The following is a 14,093-nucleotide window of genomic DNA, read 5'->3' as shown; positions in this document are numbered from 1 at the left end:
GGATTCGAACCAACCACCTTTGGTCCTGGATCGGCTGCTTGCAAGGCAAACGCCACTGTGCTATCTCTCCGGGCCCGAAAGCCATCTTTCTTACTGGGTGTCGCTGTGAGGATTTGGGGTAATACACATGGTGGTGTCCATGACAGTGTTCAGTGTTTGTGGTGGCTGTGACCCCAGAACAGTCTGGCTGCAGAAGAAAGTTCAGCTCAGACAACTGGGGATAGGCTAGCGCTGAAATGGGATCCTAAATAGTCTATGACTGGCAGGTGCTTTTTGGTCACTGAGCTCTCCCGGGGCCCTCTAAAATGCCAGGCTTGGGCCCAAAAGTTCGCACAAAGGCTGGGTGCAGGCATTTGCAGGCAGAAGAGAATTTGCTCCTTGGCGCTGTCTGGATTTTCAGCATTGTTCCCAATTCAGAGCTGAGAAAGCCATAAAGGTGGTCCTAAACACAAATAATCCTTTTCCTTTTTTTTTTTTTTTTTTTTGCTTTTTGGGTCACACCACCAATATTCAGGGGTTATTCCTGGCTCTGCACCCAGAAATCACTCCTGGCAGGCATGGGGGGCCCTATGGGATGCTGGGAATTGAATCTGGATTGGCCATGTATAAGGCAAACTCCCCAAACTCCCTCCCTGCTGTGCTATGGCTCTGGCCCCTTACTTTTATTTCATTTTTTTGAAGGGAGCTAAGCCCCAATCTCCATTGAAAGCCGGTGCAGCAGCTTGCTCACCATCTCCAAGGCCCTGCATTTCTGCTACTGTCGTGTTTGGATCATACCCAGCAACACTTTGGGGCGACGCCCAGTTGGGTGCTTGATGGGGAGAGGTGTCTGGCAGAGATTGAGGAACCATATGGCGCCTGGGCTCAACTCTGAGTCTCCCGAATGCACTGTGCTCAGCCTGTTGAGGGATCCCCAACAGTGATCCTTTTGTTTGGTTGGTTGTAGGCAGTGCTCAGGGCTACTCCTGATGCTTCACTCAGGGATCACTCCTGGTAGGACTCGGAGTATCATGTTTTGTTTTGGTTTTTGGGCCACATCCGGTGACTTTCAGGGGTTACTCCTGGCTAAGCGCTCAAAAATCTCTTGGCTTGGGGGACCCTATGGAACACCAGGGATAGAACCCAGGTCCACCCTGGGTCACCCATATGCAAGGCAAACGCCCTACCACTACACTATCACTCTAGCTCCCTCAGAGTATCATATGTGGCACCAGGAATCAAACCTAGGACAGCTACATGCAAGCATGTAAGGCAAGCTTCCTGGCTACCGTATCAGCTCTCTAGTCCTCTGTTTTGTTTTTTCGTTTTGTGTTGCTTTGGGGCTGCACCTAGTGGTGCTTAGAGTTTATTCCTGTTTCTGCACTCAGGGATTACTCCTGGTGGGCTTGGGGACCATATAGAATGCCAGAGATTGAACCCGAGTCTGCCACGTGCAAAGCAAGCAACATACCCACTGTGTTAATCTTCTGGTCCTGACCTTGGGTATTTTTTGGGGGAGTGGGGATAGGGCCACACCCAGCGGCACTCTGGAGGTACTCCTGGCTCTCCATTCGTAAATTGCTCCTGGCAGGCTCATGGGAACCATATGGGATGCCAGAGATTGAGCTCATATCTGTCCAGATCATCTGCGTGCAAGGCAAATGCCCTACCTACCGCTGTACTATTGCTCCAATCGACCTTGGTTTTTGTTTATTTGTTTGTTTGTTTTGGAGTCACACTCAGCAGTACTCAGGGATTACTTTTGGCTCTGCATTCAGAAATACCTCCTGGCAGGCTAGGTGGACCATATGGGATGCTGGGGATCGAACCTAGGTTGGCCTATTCCAAAGCAAGCACACTGCCTGCTGTGCTATTGCTCTGACCCTTGTGTTGTTGTTGTTGTTTTTTTTTTTTTTGGTCACACCCGGCAGTGCAAAATGCTTACACCTGGCTCTACGCTCAGAAATCGCTCCTGGCAGGCTTGGGGGACCATACGGGATGCCGAGAATCAAACCACCATCTTTCTGCATGTAAGGCAACTGCCCTACCTCCATGCTATTTCTTCGGCTCCTTTAAAAAAAATTGTTTTAAGGCCACCAGGGAAATCTCTAGCTATGTTCTATGGACCACATGAGGTTGACTGTAGGGCCTCACATAGGCTAAGTGTGTGCTCTGGCCCTTGGAGGCACATTCCTGGCTCCTTCACTCTGTATTATTGGCTCCTTCACTTTGAATTCACAGCCAAGAGCACTATAGCTCTGGCCTGAGTGAAGCTTACAGACACATGCATTTTTGTTTATTTGTTGTTGGTGGTGGTTTTTTTTTTTTTTTTTTTTTTTGCTACAACTGTCTGTATTCAGGGTTTACTCCTGGCTCTAGACCCAGGGATGTCTCCTGGCTGGGCTTGGGGATCAACAATTCAGATGTAAGATGAGCACCTACCCTTTCCATCGTACTATCTTTTTGGCCCCTACATGCATTGTTTTGTTTTGTTTTGGGGCCACACCCAGTGACGCTTAGGGATTACTCCTGGCTATGTGCTCAGAAGTCGCTCCTGGCTTGGGGGAACCATATGGGACACCGGGGGATTGAACCGAAGTCCGTCCTAGGTCAGCTGCGTGCAAGGCAAACGCCCTACCGCTGCTCCACTGCTCCAGCCCCTTTTTGTTTTTTTGAGGGCTTCCTCCTGGCTCTGCACTCAGGGATCTCTCCTGGTGGGCCTCTGGGGACCATAGAGGATGCCAGGAATAGAACCCAAGCCAGCTGCTTGCAATGCAGCTCCTGTCCCTGCTGTCCTATGCCTCCAGTGCCAACACAAGCATTTTCTCTTAAGACAGATTCCAGACATGCTTTGTGGAGCAGCGCTGTCTTCGGGTCTTAGGGACCTTTTCAATGCACAAGTTCGCAGAAAAAACCAACTAGCCCCAAATGTGGCACCTCACAGAGCAAAAGCCACTTGTTCTCCATCATGGCCAAATGGACAAAGGAGACTATATGGGGGGAGGGTGTCACTAAAACCCATAAAAGTGTGACGAGTCTTCTCTCCTTTGGGTTTTGGGGTCCTAACTGGTAATACTTGAAGGGTCACTCTCAGCTCGGTGCCATCATCCTTTGTACTGTTACAGACCCCCTGAGCTGGTCTTGACTCAAAATTATAAATGGGAGTGAATGTGCAACTGGGCAAAGGGCGTCTGTTCTCTGATCGGGTCGAATCCCCTCCACTGTCCTGGCAACTTCAGGGCAAACTGGGCTCTACGGGCTGGCTGTGGGGGTCCCCGATTGGGCCAGCCAATGCAGGACAGCTCCAAGCATGGCCCCAAAGTGGCCTGGTACTCTCTGGGAACCAGCCTTGTCCCTGTGTCTCAGCCCAGATCCAGATGCAAAGAGGACACCTGGAACAAACAGACCTGCAGCCCCTGGTCCAACTGAATTGTCTTCTTCCCAAATGAGCCAGATGAGGTCTCGATGGAGCCTGTCCCAACACCAGGTGGACGTGGCCCCTGCGGAATCGGGTGTCAACCCACTTTCTGGCCATTAAAATCTCTGAGTACATCAGCCCATTTGCAAAACCCCAGCTGGGCCCCAAAGGACCAGGAATGGGGCTCGGGAAACGGCTAGAAGCTGGGGTTCCGCGATGCCCACGTGCCCCTGGGGAGCAGGCCCTGCAAAGTGCTTCGTGTCCCTGTCAAATGTGTGTCCCTGTCTGGTGGTGGGGGTGGGGAAAGGAAGGCAGCAGCCAGCCCCCACTTGAGGGGGGAGAATCCCAAACTCTGGGGTTTGGGAAAAACTCAGCTGCGCCCTAGGGCTCACTAGGGTGGTACAAGTGTACTGGGGGAGGAGTCCGAAGAAGCCCCGCCTGCCCACCCGCCTCCCTCCCCAGTGATGACCATGCAGGTTTCTTAATGGCGCACAAAGCGCTGAACTTGGTGCATTTCAAGCACTTTAGCTTCTGGGACACAGACTGCTGAGAAGCGTCCTCGGAGGGCGGGCGCCATGTTAATGAGGCCAAACTTCATACGCTTGCAAACTTTGCCCCCCCAGCCCTGCCTCCCTGCTGCATGCCACCCCTCCCCCAGCCCTCCATAAAAGGTTGCATCAGAGAGATTTCCATAATTTATAGTATGGGCATTTCACTGGGGACAAGTGCTAATCTGTACTTACCGATACATTTAAGAAAATGCATCCGCCCCGCAAGCCGGCACCATTTATGACTCTTGGCACAAACCGCAGAGCTCCGTCTTCAATTAAGGGACACCTTAGGGTTCATTATCACACGATCGTTCCCTGCGAACCATGCCAAATGCTGTTTTGGCACGGAGCTTGGAAGATGAATTAGAAGGGACGGCTCTTGTCTCTCCTCTGCGCCCCATAATGCCTTCTCCTGACTCCCATTACCAGCAGCAGCACTGCTTGCCTCCTCCCACCCTTCCATCTCCCCACGTCCGACTCGATTCTCTAGAGGTGTAGTTCAAGATGCCACATCTCCTGTGTGTCTTCCGGCTCTCAGCAGGCCTGTGCGTGGCCGCAGATGGGCATCTGCTCGCCCTCTTTGGGCCTAAAGGAACCACAGATGTTAGATGTTAGCTTTCTGTTCTTCTAGGCACTTGGGAAAAGGGGACCAAGATGGGATACACATGCCCTCCTCCCTCTACTTCACCTCCCCCAACCTGTCCTGCAGGGTTGTGTTCCCTCCCCGACCAAGGACACCCCTTTTTGATTCCTTCATATAAGCCACCTAGCTTAGCACTTGGGCTGAGGAAGATGCTTCTTTCCAACAGGCGCTGGGGCTGGGCCCTGCCAGCAGGAAGGACAGGAGCAAGAGCAGCAGGAGCTGGGACCTTGTGGAGCAGTGAGAGGTGACAGGGAGAGCCAGCGAGCCCCCTGCAGGGGTGGGGAATGCTTTCCACCTGCCTCAGCCTTTCCAGGAAGCTGCTGGTTCTGCCAAGCTCGCCAGCCACCTCTGCCAGGCTCCAGATCCGAAGCAACCTTTCAGCCCAGCAGCACACCAGCCCCGGGCCAGCTCCAGGCCAGCTCCACCTCTTCGGGGAAACTCAATAGCGTGGTCCCTGCATCTTGCCCCAGTGCAGGAGAGGCTCCAAGACACAGGTAAGGGGCAGACAAAGAACAGCAGGAACCTTTGGGCTGATTTTGGGGGGACTGAGGGGAGGGGGCGCACAACAGACAGATGGAGGAGAGCAGACAAAATAATTTGTCCACAAGACGCCTTGTGGGAATTTTATTATATAGAGTGTAAAATGAATGGTCAGTCAAATAAAGAACATTTTTTTAAAAACAACATGCATAACGTCTTCCGATCGTAGTATTTGTTTTTAATTGTTAGACATTTCAAGCATTATAAAGGAAAACAAAGTGAAAACAAACAAACCAACCCAGAAACCGTAACTTCAGTACATTGCAAACGGAATGTCCCTCGGGTCAATTTAAAAAAAGCAAGAAAAAAATAGCTTCGATTCCGTTTTCTTTCCTTTAAAAATACATGTTATCTGTACAAGATACATAACTATCAGTAAACGTTGCAAATCATATTATCCCTTTTATTAAATCAAAATTATTTAATTCATACTGTGGTTAATACTGGATTTATTATTTCATCTAGTTAATTTGACAAATATTAAGAAAATATTTAAAAGAAAAAAGCAAAAGAAAACACCTTGGAATTAAAAAATAGCTACTACATTTGTATATGTTTTAATGTTCCACAGTGTTTGTTAAAAGTTATACGAATTTCTTCTTTAATATTAAAAATAACAGTATTTATATTTCTGAGAGAATAGAGAAAAGTTTTCTTTTTTAAAACAAGCTTGGAGGTCTTAAGATCACAATCACAACCAGTCATGGAAACATGAAAAAAAAAATCTCCTACACACATCGGACACATTTTTATATTACGCTTTAGAACTCTAGAAATCATACAAACCCTATCAAATGCCCCACCCAGCCCCATAGGACAGTAACACAGTTACCTGCCTCAATTCAGAATTCACATAATTAATTACAATACATAATAGTTCTGTTTTTAAAAAAATGCAATAAAACTTGACAGCCAAGGTATACAAGAAATTAGAATACATTGAATGAATTTACACATTTAAGAATATTTAAATACTGTTTAAAATTTTTAAAAAACAATTTGTTACAGACCATCTAAGACTTCCAAGCCACTCTGTGTTGCAACAGGAGAAAAAAAGAAAAAGAAAAAGAAAAAGAAAAACAAAAAAACGAAACAAAAACTGGAACTAAAAAGATACATAAAGAAAAACCAAAGGAAGGTGCTGGAAGGTCACAGCTCTGGGCCGGGGCAGGCACCAAGGAGGAGATTTAAGAACCATCAGCGATTTATGTGTTGTTCCTTTTAAAGTAACTAATTTCCCCGATTTTTTTCGTTTTTGTTTTTTTAAAAAGTCTGTTAATCTAAATATAGTGTTTCACAGAACAAAAACCAAGGTTCTTCATCAAAAAAAAAAAAAAATCAAGGTTTGCAAATCTAAAACCTCTGTTACAAACGGGGGTTTCGTTCATGGCGGTCCCGGAGCCGGCGCAGCCGCCGCCCCTACTGTTCCTGTGGAGGGGGGAGAGGTCAGGGCGGGGAGGGGACCCGCCTCGGCACCCCTAGCATGGCGCCTCCCGCCCCAGGGATAGACAGTTGGACACTGAGCAGGGGGTGTGCAGGGTGGGGGGACCCCTGCTATCTCACCCCTTGGGGCAGGTGTGGCCAAGGCTGGGTGGCCCCGGGCAACTGGAAGGAAAGAGCCCTGGGGGCATGGGGTGTCTCTGACTGAAAACCATGCCAGGCTGGCCTCCCACCAACAGGACGCACCACTATCCCCCCAGCCCGTCCACCCGCCTCATAGAACAGACACCCTGAGTGGCTAAGCTTGGCATCCTCTTGCACAGTCGGGGAAACTGAGGGCAAAGGGAGCGATCAATTGAGTAGGACTTGGCACGAGGCGGCTGTCGGGGCTGGTCAGGCGCTTGGGGGCAGTGACCGGCCCGGCCCTCTTCCACCGGGCCCTGGCTCCTTCCTGGGGTGAGGAGAGGCCCAGGCTGCCCAGTGGGGTCTGGGCAAAAGCAGGTCTGCTGGGGCAGCGCCTGGCGGCCGGCCTGGGGTCAGGGTGCCCAGGGGGCTGGGAGGGGGCTGGGGCAGGCCCGGGGTCTGTCGAGCGCTGGGGCTGGTACCGACCTGGCTGTGGGCCTGGGCCTGCCCCAACGTCTGCCCGTAGAAGGCGACCTGCTGCCGGTAATACTCGGCCCAGGCCATTGTGTAGTCGGGTGGGGAGCTGGCCGGGGGCGCCGCACTGGCAGGGTGACCTGAGGGGAGATAGAAAGAGCCGGGGTCAGGCTGTGGGGATCACACAGGGAGAGACAGGGTGAGGCTGTGTGTGTGTGGGGTGTCACACAGACATTCCCTCAGGTCCCCTCAGGCCCCAGCTCGTGACAATGCCAGCCCCTGAGAAGTGAGGATGTTTGTGAGCTTGTGCCATTCAGTGTGAGAGCAGCGCCCCCAGCCCCCTTTTCACTTTGTGCAGCACACAGAGTTAAAGACCCTTCTTTCTCCCCTCTTCAGAGCCCCTACCACCCCTCCCATCTGGTGCGCCTGTGGGGGGAGAGAGACACTCACTCTGTTTCTTGTAATACTCCTCCCATGCCTTGCTGTAGTCAGGTTGCCCACCCTGCGGCTGGCTCTGCTGGCCTGTGCGAAGAAGGCAGACACCTCAGTGGCAGTTGGTGTCCGCCAGGGGCAGGGGGTGAGGCCAAGCCCACCCCCCAAGCCCCCACGAAGCGGATCCCATTTCCTGGAACCATCCTGGTCCTGATTGTTCCCAGGCAGCAGAGGACCAGAGTTCGGGACTGTGGGCTGTTAGCTAGGGGGGCAGGGAGCATGTCCGAGGTGGGGTTGGGGGGCTCTAGCTGTCTCCCCTCCCTGATATCTTTGGTTTTGGAGCTGTACCCGGCTCTGCACAGGGCTTCCTCCTGCCTGGGATCATGCCTGGCAGTGCTTGGGGGACCGCATGGAGTTCCAGGGATTCAATCTGGGTGGCCTTGTGCAAGAAAAACGCCCTTCTGGCCTGGACCAAGCCTGTAAGAGGTGGAGGGAGGGTCTCCAGTGATGGATTCCTGGGATCTGGGGAAGGCCTGAGGCCAAGAGAGCCGAGTCCCTACTTGCTCGCTCACTCTCCACTCAGAGGCTAGGAAACTCAGGGCAGTGGGTGGTGCGTCCTGAGTGGAACCAGGACATGTGAGGCCATTTGCTCCCAAAGGGACTGCAGTGGCCAGGCTTTGTAAAGGATAGGCAGGCAATGACCCGACCCCGCCAGGAACCCTCGTCCCAGAGAGGAGAGCAGCCAAGGCAGGGGCCTGTGAGAATAGGGACAGTATCAGTCCCTGAAACCAACAGAGTCTGCACTGTGCTGGGACAAGGGGCTGGGGGACGGGGGCATGTGCCTGAACTGGCCCCTGCAATCTTGGGGTTTGTCTGTGTCTTCCCCACAGACAAACGAGCACCCAGCAAGAAAACCCGGGAGACTCCTGTGGCACCCCACAATTCAGGGTGGCGAGAAAGCCCCGTGGCTGGTCAGGGCAGAGCTGGGGAAAGAAAGCGGGCGCCCCTCCGAGCACTTACTTGGGACCTGCGGTGCGGACTGCTGCCATGGCTGGTAGGTGCTGCCCCAGCCCTGCGTCAGGAAGGCGGGGGGAGCGCTGTGCGGGACAGGAGGGTCACTGGGGGGCCTGGGGGGGCCAGCTCCGCCCCCACCCCACCCCCACCCCCACCCCAGGGGCCCACCCGAGGACACCAACCTCACAGGGCCACTGTGCGGGTTTCCATTCACTTTAGCAGCAAGGCTGGGGAAGCAGCCGGAGCTCCGGGGTGGGAAAGAGCTGGAAGAGAGGTGGGGCCAGGACCATTGAGCACCTGGATCCCTGAGCTCGACCCTAGGCACCTACCCCCACCCCACAGCCCCGTGGCCTCAAGGACACTCACGTGGGGTGTGCGGCGGGTGGTGGGCTGAAGGGGCTCTGTCCGAAGGCACCTGGTACTCCAAGACCCGCACCCTGTCATGAGCATACACATGGGGAGGGTTGGTGGGCTCTCACGGTTGCGGGGGGTGGGGGGGGCTCCATTGCCTGCCCCCCCAGCAGGCCACTGCTTCCAGGAGTTCCTATGCCACTCAACTATGCATCCTCCTCCTGCTGCCACCCCCAGTGGCCCAGGTCACCCCCAGCCGCTCTTGGCAGCGAGCGGCACAGCAGCCGCAGTGTGTCACCTGGTGGGGGGGACCAACCTGCTGGCCTGGCCCAGGGCTCTCTGTGCCATCTACGGCCCCATCTGAGGTGAGCAGTGGCCAATCTGTCCTCCAACAACTGTCCCTTTCTTTATCTGCCTGGAGGCGCCTGAAACCGAAGCCAGAGTTGGGGAGCTGGTGAGCGCCACCGTCCGGCCCGGCTGCTCATCTAAGCCTGTGGGGCCCCAAGAAGATGGCTGGCTGGCAGGGGGCTACTGGCCAGCCCAGCCCCAGACTTCCAGGCTCTTCCTTCCTTCCTTCCTCCCCTGTGGGCCTGGCCCTGGCCCTGGGCCTCCGTCTCCAGTGGGAATTTGGGGTCCTGGTAGTGGTGTTGCAGGGAGGGGGGAGGTAATGGTCTTAGCCCCAGGGAAAGGGGGTCATCCCATACGTACGCCCACTTTCTCGTCGATGAGGTGCCGGGCCACTTCGATCTGCTGGGGTGCCCCCCTGATGGTGAAGATGCGCAGGCCAGGGTCAGTGCTGGGCGGTGGGTTCCGCTGCAGCTCCACGTGGGCGCCCGACTGCTGGTTTATGCTCTTGATGTTCTCGCCCCCTGCGGGGCAGGCATCTGTGAGCCAGCGGCCAGAAATGGGGGCCCTTGCCCTCCCCTGTGAGTCCAGACACTGGGGTACGAAGCCCTACTCAGTGGACAGTCCGGAAGTGACCGGGGCCAGCTGGGGGATATGGTCACAGACCCCCACAGTGCCTGTGTCCACAAGTCTTTAGGCCCCTGGGGGGGGGGCTGCCTCCTCCTGTGGGGGTATAGGCCCAGACTGGCAGCCTGAGCTGGGGTCACAGAGGCTTGCAGCTCAGGGAACTGGCCCTGGGCTCTGAAAAATCTGCCCCAGTCTCTTAATGAAATTTGCGTAACAAAAGCCCCACCGGGTAACAAAAGTTCGATTCTTCTTTTGAAATCTCTCCAAGAACTTACAGACTAGCTCTGCTGAGTGTATGTGTGCGTGTGTGCGAGGGGTTTGCCAAGATCCCAGACAAATGGGGCCTGGGGGCCACTCTACCTTGACCTGCATCCCATCCTGTCCCTGCAAAGGCTGTGGACAGAGCAGTTGACTCAGAGAGGTTTTCAGGGAGAACTCACTGGGTTCCAAGAATCAACCAAGTTGAGGTTTGCTTGGAATTAGCCCCAGCGGAAGCCAGGTGTTCCCTGTCTCAATTCGGTCACTGCTGCTCAGGAGGAGACTTTGCAGCCAGCACAGTTGTCCCAGGCAGCCTTCCCAGAAGGCCTGCGCTGACCACCCAGATCCAGACTCACACACATCTGCTAACTCGGAGTCCAGAAAACAGCCTGGCTCCCAGGCAGCTGTGTTTTAGGAGAGCAACCCCCCTCCATAACGACAAAACCAAAAACCCGAGGCTGGGGCAGGGAGGACATTTGCCTCTCCTGACCTGAACCCATGCTGACCTGGGTTCGATCCCCAGCAACCCATCGGGTACCCTTGAGCCAGGAGTAACCCCCTCAGCACTCTCAGTTTATGGCCCCCCGAACAAAACAAACCCCACCTCCTAAAACCCAAGAGGGGACGCCCTTCCCTGCACACCCTGGCCCCCACCCAGGGCCACTTCTTTGGAGTCAGGGGCGCAGAGGGCACGTGTGCCCGAGGCGGTGGACCCCATATGCCCTTTCCCAGGCTTTATAGCAGGCTGAAAAAGCTGGTGGGGGCAGGAGGGGGGCGCCCACAGGCTTTGCATGGCCGGAAGGAGAGAATTCCAGTTCATCTTCTTTTGAAATGGGGCCACCAGCCTGGCACACGGGTTCTGTCTGACACTCGGTCAGGGGCCGCCCTATTCCACCACCTGATGGGGGGCTGTGGCGACCTACCAGTGGCCCCCGGCTGGACGTGAAATCGTAAAGCAATTAATCAAGGCCACTAAAAGGCCTGGTTGACAGGCCCCGGCTGCCAATGTGCAGCGTTTATCATGGAAATCCAGAGGGCTGGCTGCCGGGGGGGGGGGGGGGGGCGGGCGAGGGGGCGGGGGCTGGCCGCGTCTGTCCAGGGGCCAGTGGGCTCCACTGCCTGTGGCTCCCTCTCCCAGCCTCGCTTCGCTTCACCCTCAGGCAGGCCTCCAAAGAGGAGGAGGAGCTCAGGCCTGGCCCCTGGGGGTACAGAAAGTCCTCTCTCCAAAACATGTCCTGGGCTTTTTAAGGTACTTCTGGGGCTCTGCAATGGCCCAGCAGGTTTGGCTCAGCTGTTGCTGTTCTGGAATCCCTGAAGGGGGGGCACAGACGCGAAGGGCTGTCCCTGCCGAGGGCGGGCGACGTGACCCTGAGAGTCTGGGGAAGGCCAACATGAAACAAACCACGCAGACAAGTTGTCTAGTTCAGGCCAGAGACACTCTGGGGTAGGGTGTCTGCCTTGCATGGAGTCAACTTGGGTTTAATAACTCCTCTAGGGTCCTTTGAGCATCACCAGGATTGAGTCCTGAGCACCACTGCTGTGGCCTGAAATCCCCTCCACAGAAAAGGGGGTTCCCATTTTCCCCCTAATGACTGGAAGTGCTGGGGGCTCCTTCCTGCCAGAGGAAAGACCAAAGAGTTGGGCAGACGTGAGATTCAGACCCAGTGTCCAGCTCCAGGTGGGGAGACACAATGCATAAGCCAACTGAGCTGGGGTCTGAGCAGGGCCAGGTACCCCAGGACATCAGGCAGCTCAAACTCCCCAAAACCCCTAGAGACAGGAAGATGCCCGCTGCCAGCAGCAGTGACCCCTTGAGTGACCTCAAACTGCTCTGAAGGCCTTGGTGGGGAGCCATGAACTGGAGAAGACACTTGAGGAGCATGAGTGATGCGTCATGCCCTGAGCTCCCCACATGCGAGGCTGCTGCAGAATTAGAGGTGCCTGCAGGGCACTGACCGGAAGGAACCAGTCCTGCCACCCATCAGCCTGGGCGGTATAAAGACAGGACAGTGGCAGGCAGCCCAGGTCAAGAGGACCCACTTAGGGAAGGCTCCAGGGGACCAGGCTGGACACCAGGTGTGGCAGCCCCACATGCCCACCTAGATGATGCCCCACCACACCATGCTACCATGCCACTGCAGCCCATAGCCATGACCCAGGCATCTGGCTCAAAACTCTAGAGGGACAGAGCCCCTATTCTACCCCCCAATAGGGCACCAGCTCCACCACATGAACACCCAAACCCGAGTCAAGGAGCGGGTGGCAGAAGCATCTGATCTCCTGGCTGGGGGCAAATGCCTGATCCAGCAGAGGAGCTTGAAGGAGTCAGGTCAGTTCTCAGGTACTGCAGCCCATGCTCACCTTTGCCGATAACCAGGCCACACTTGTCTGCGGGTACTGAGTACGTGATTTCCTGCACGCCCCCAGGTGCTCCCACACTCCAGTCCCCGCGGCCTCGGCCTCGGCCACGGGCCACTGCCAGGCCCCCGAAGCCGTCTCTCTCCTGGAAGAAAGGGAGACGAATGGCAGTGGAGTGACTTGGTGTAAGGCCTGAGCCTCACTTTAGGCTCCTGAGTGCTCCTGAAAGCCAGAGTTGAGTGGTGTGAGTGTGGGGGTGGAGGCGAGAGAACACGGGCAGGGATCTGGGGGACCACAGCATACTTCCACCTCTACTACTGCACAGCACCCAGATATCATCATGCTAGGTGCAGCCCCCACAGGACCCACCAGGGCTCCATGCCCATAGGCAAGGGCTGAGGGTGGCCACGTGGGGTGACTCCCAGTCACCTCTGGGCTGATCAGACCTGAATCAGGGCTGTGTCCTAATCTCACAATTCAGCCAGCAAAAGGGATAGGGGTGCTTTATAGACGCCCAACTCTGGAGCAGCTCCCACCAGGGGCCAAGCAATACCCAGCAGAGGGAAGAAAAGTGTTCTGCACTGGGGACTCTACGCCCTGAGTCCACACTAATGCATGCACAACAACAGGGTGGGTGCCAACAGGGAAAGAAGATGTGGAAGGATGCTTGGCCCACGGGGCAGAAGGTTTGGTAGAAGCTGTGCCTGAGGCGTGGAGAGAGTGAGGTGACAGAGTATCTCCTGCATGCTGCCTTTGGGACATAAGGGGTCTGGGAATTTCTCACACTATATCCCCACACATCACACACTACACGTCCCACACATATACTCAGACACATGACATAAACACCATCTACACACCCACTTCCAAATACACTCAGAGGGGACCGGAGAGAGAGCACAGTGGTAGGGTATTTGCCTTGCACACGGCCAACCAGGGATGAACCCAGGTTCGATCCCCAGCATCTCATACGGGCCCGAGCCTGCCAGGAGTGACTTCTGAACATAAAACCAGGAGTAGCCCCTGGGTGTGACCCGAAAACCAAAAAACAACACAAAATATACTCAGACACATGAACATCACGGTGCGCGGGCGCACGCACACCCACACCCACACACTATCTACACCAGACACACCACACATTCACATCACATACCAAGTCCCACCCCCTTGGGGCTAAGCCACATACAGACGCTGGAAGACAGGCCTGTTCTGAAACCTCACAGGCCACTGGCAGTCCGGTTCTGTAGCTCACTAGGGAAAGGCCATTAGCTGGGAAGAGAGCACTTGACATAGAGCAGGGTGGGGGGCCAGGCCCGGTGTCAGAGCACAGATGGCCCAACCAGCCAAAGGTGGGAAGAACAGCCAGGCTCTCCCGCTTGGCCATTCTCCTCAGAAAGGGGTGTGTTGGGGGTCGGGGCGAGGTCCAGCATGAAGCCCTAGACATCTGGGGGACCCATGGCAGAGCTGGAGGCTCAATGCCCTAAGGCAGGGGTCTCAAACTCTGGTCCTCGGGCCATTTGCGGCCCTCCGTACAACA

At 55.1% G+C, this 14,093-nt stretch overlaps 1 protein-coding gene across 6 annotated transcripts in view; it reads right to left on the bottom strand.

The window, feature by feature from the left end:
* Nucleotides 1–5,184: 5,184 nt before the first annotated feature.
* Nucleotides 5,185–14,093, bottom strand: part of FUBP3 (far upstream element binding protein 3) — a 47,379-nt gene continuing 38,470 nt past the window's right edge. For 4 of the 6 annotated variants that reach the window (XM_049774023.1, XM_049774021.1, XM_049774022.1 and 1 more), the window contains 7 exons: nucleotides 12,557–12,698; nucleotides 9,674–9,834; nucleotides 8,981–9,051; nucleotides 8,797–8,877; nucleotides 8,621–8,697; nucleotides 7,619–7,690; nucleotides 6,570–7,308 (listed from right to left, as the gene is read on the bottom strand). In XM_049774023.1, the coding sequence (XP_049629980.1) occupies nucleotides 6,965–7,308; nucleotides 7,619–7,690; nucleotides 8,621–8,697; nucleotides 8,797–8,877; nucleotides 8,981–9,051; nucleotides 9,674–9,834; nucleotides 12,557–12,698 (948 nt within the window). In that variant the 3' untranslated portion in view covers nucleotides 6,570–6,964. The other 2 variants (XM_049774025.1, XM_049774026.1) reach the window with 2 other exon arrangements.

This window comes from Suncus etruscus, chromosome 5, assembly GCF_024139225.1.
Source record: "Suncus etruscus isolate mSunEtr1 chromosome 5, mSunEtr1.pri.cur, whole genome shotgun sequence".
Classification (NCBI taxonomy): Eukaryota; Metazoa; Chordata; class Mammalia; order Eulipotyphla; family Soricidae; genus Suncus; species Suncus etruscus.
The sequence above is the reverse complement of the archived record's forward strand: the minus strand, read 5'-3'. Positions and strand labels throughout refer to the sequence as shown.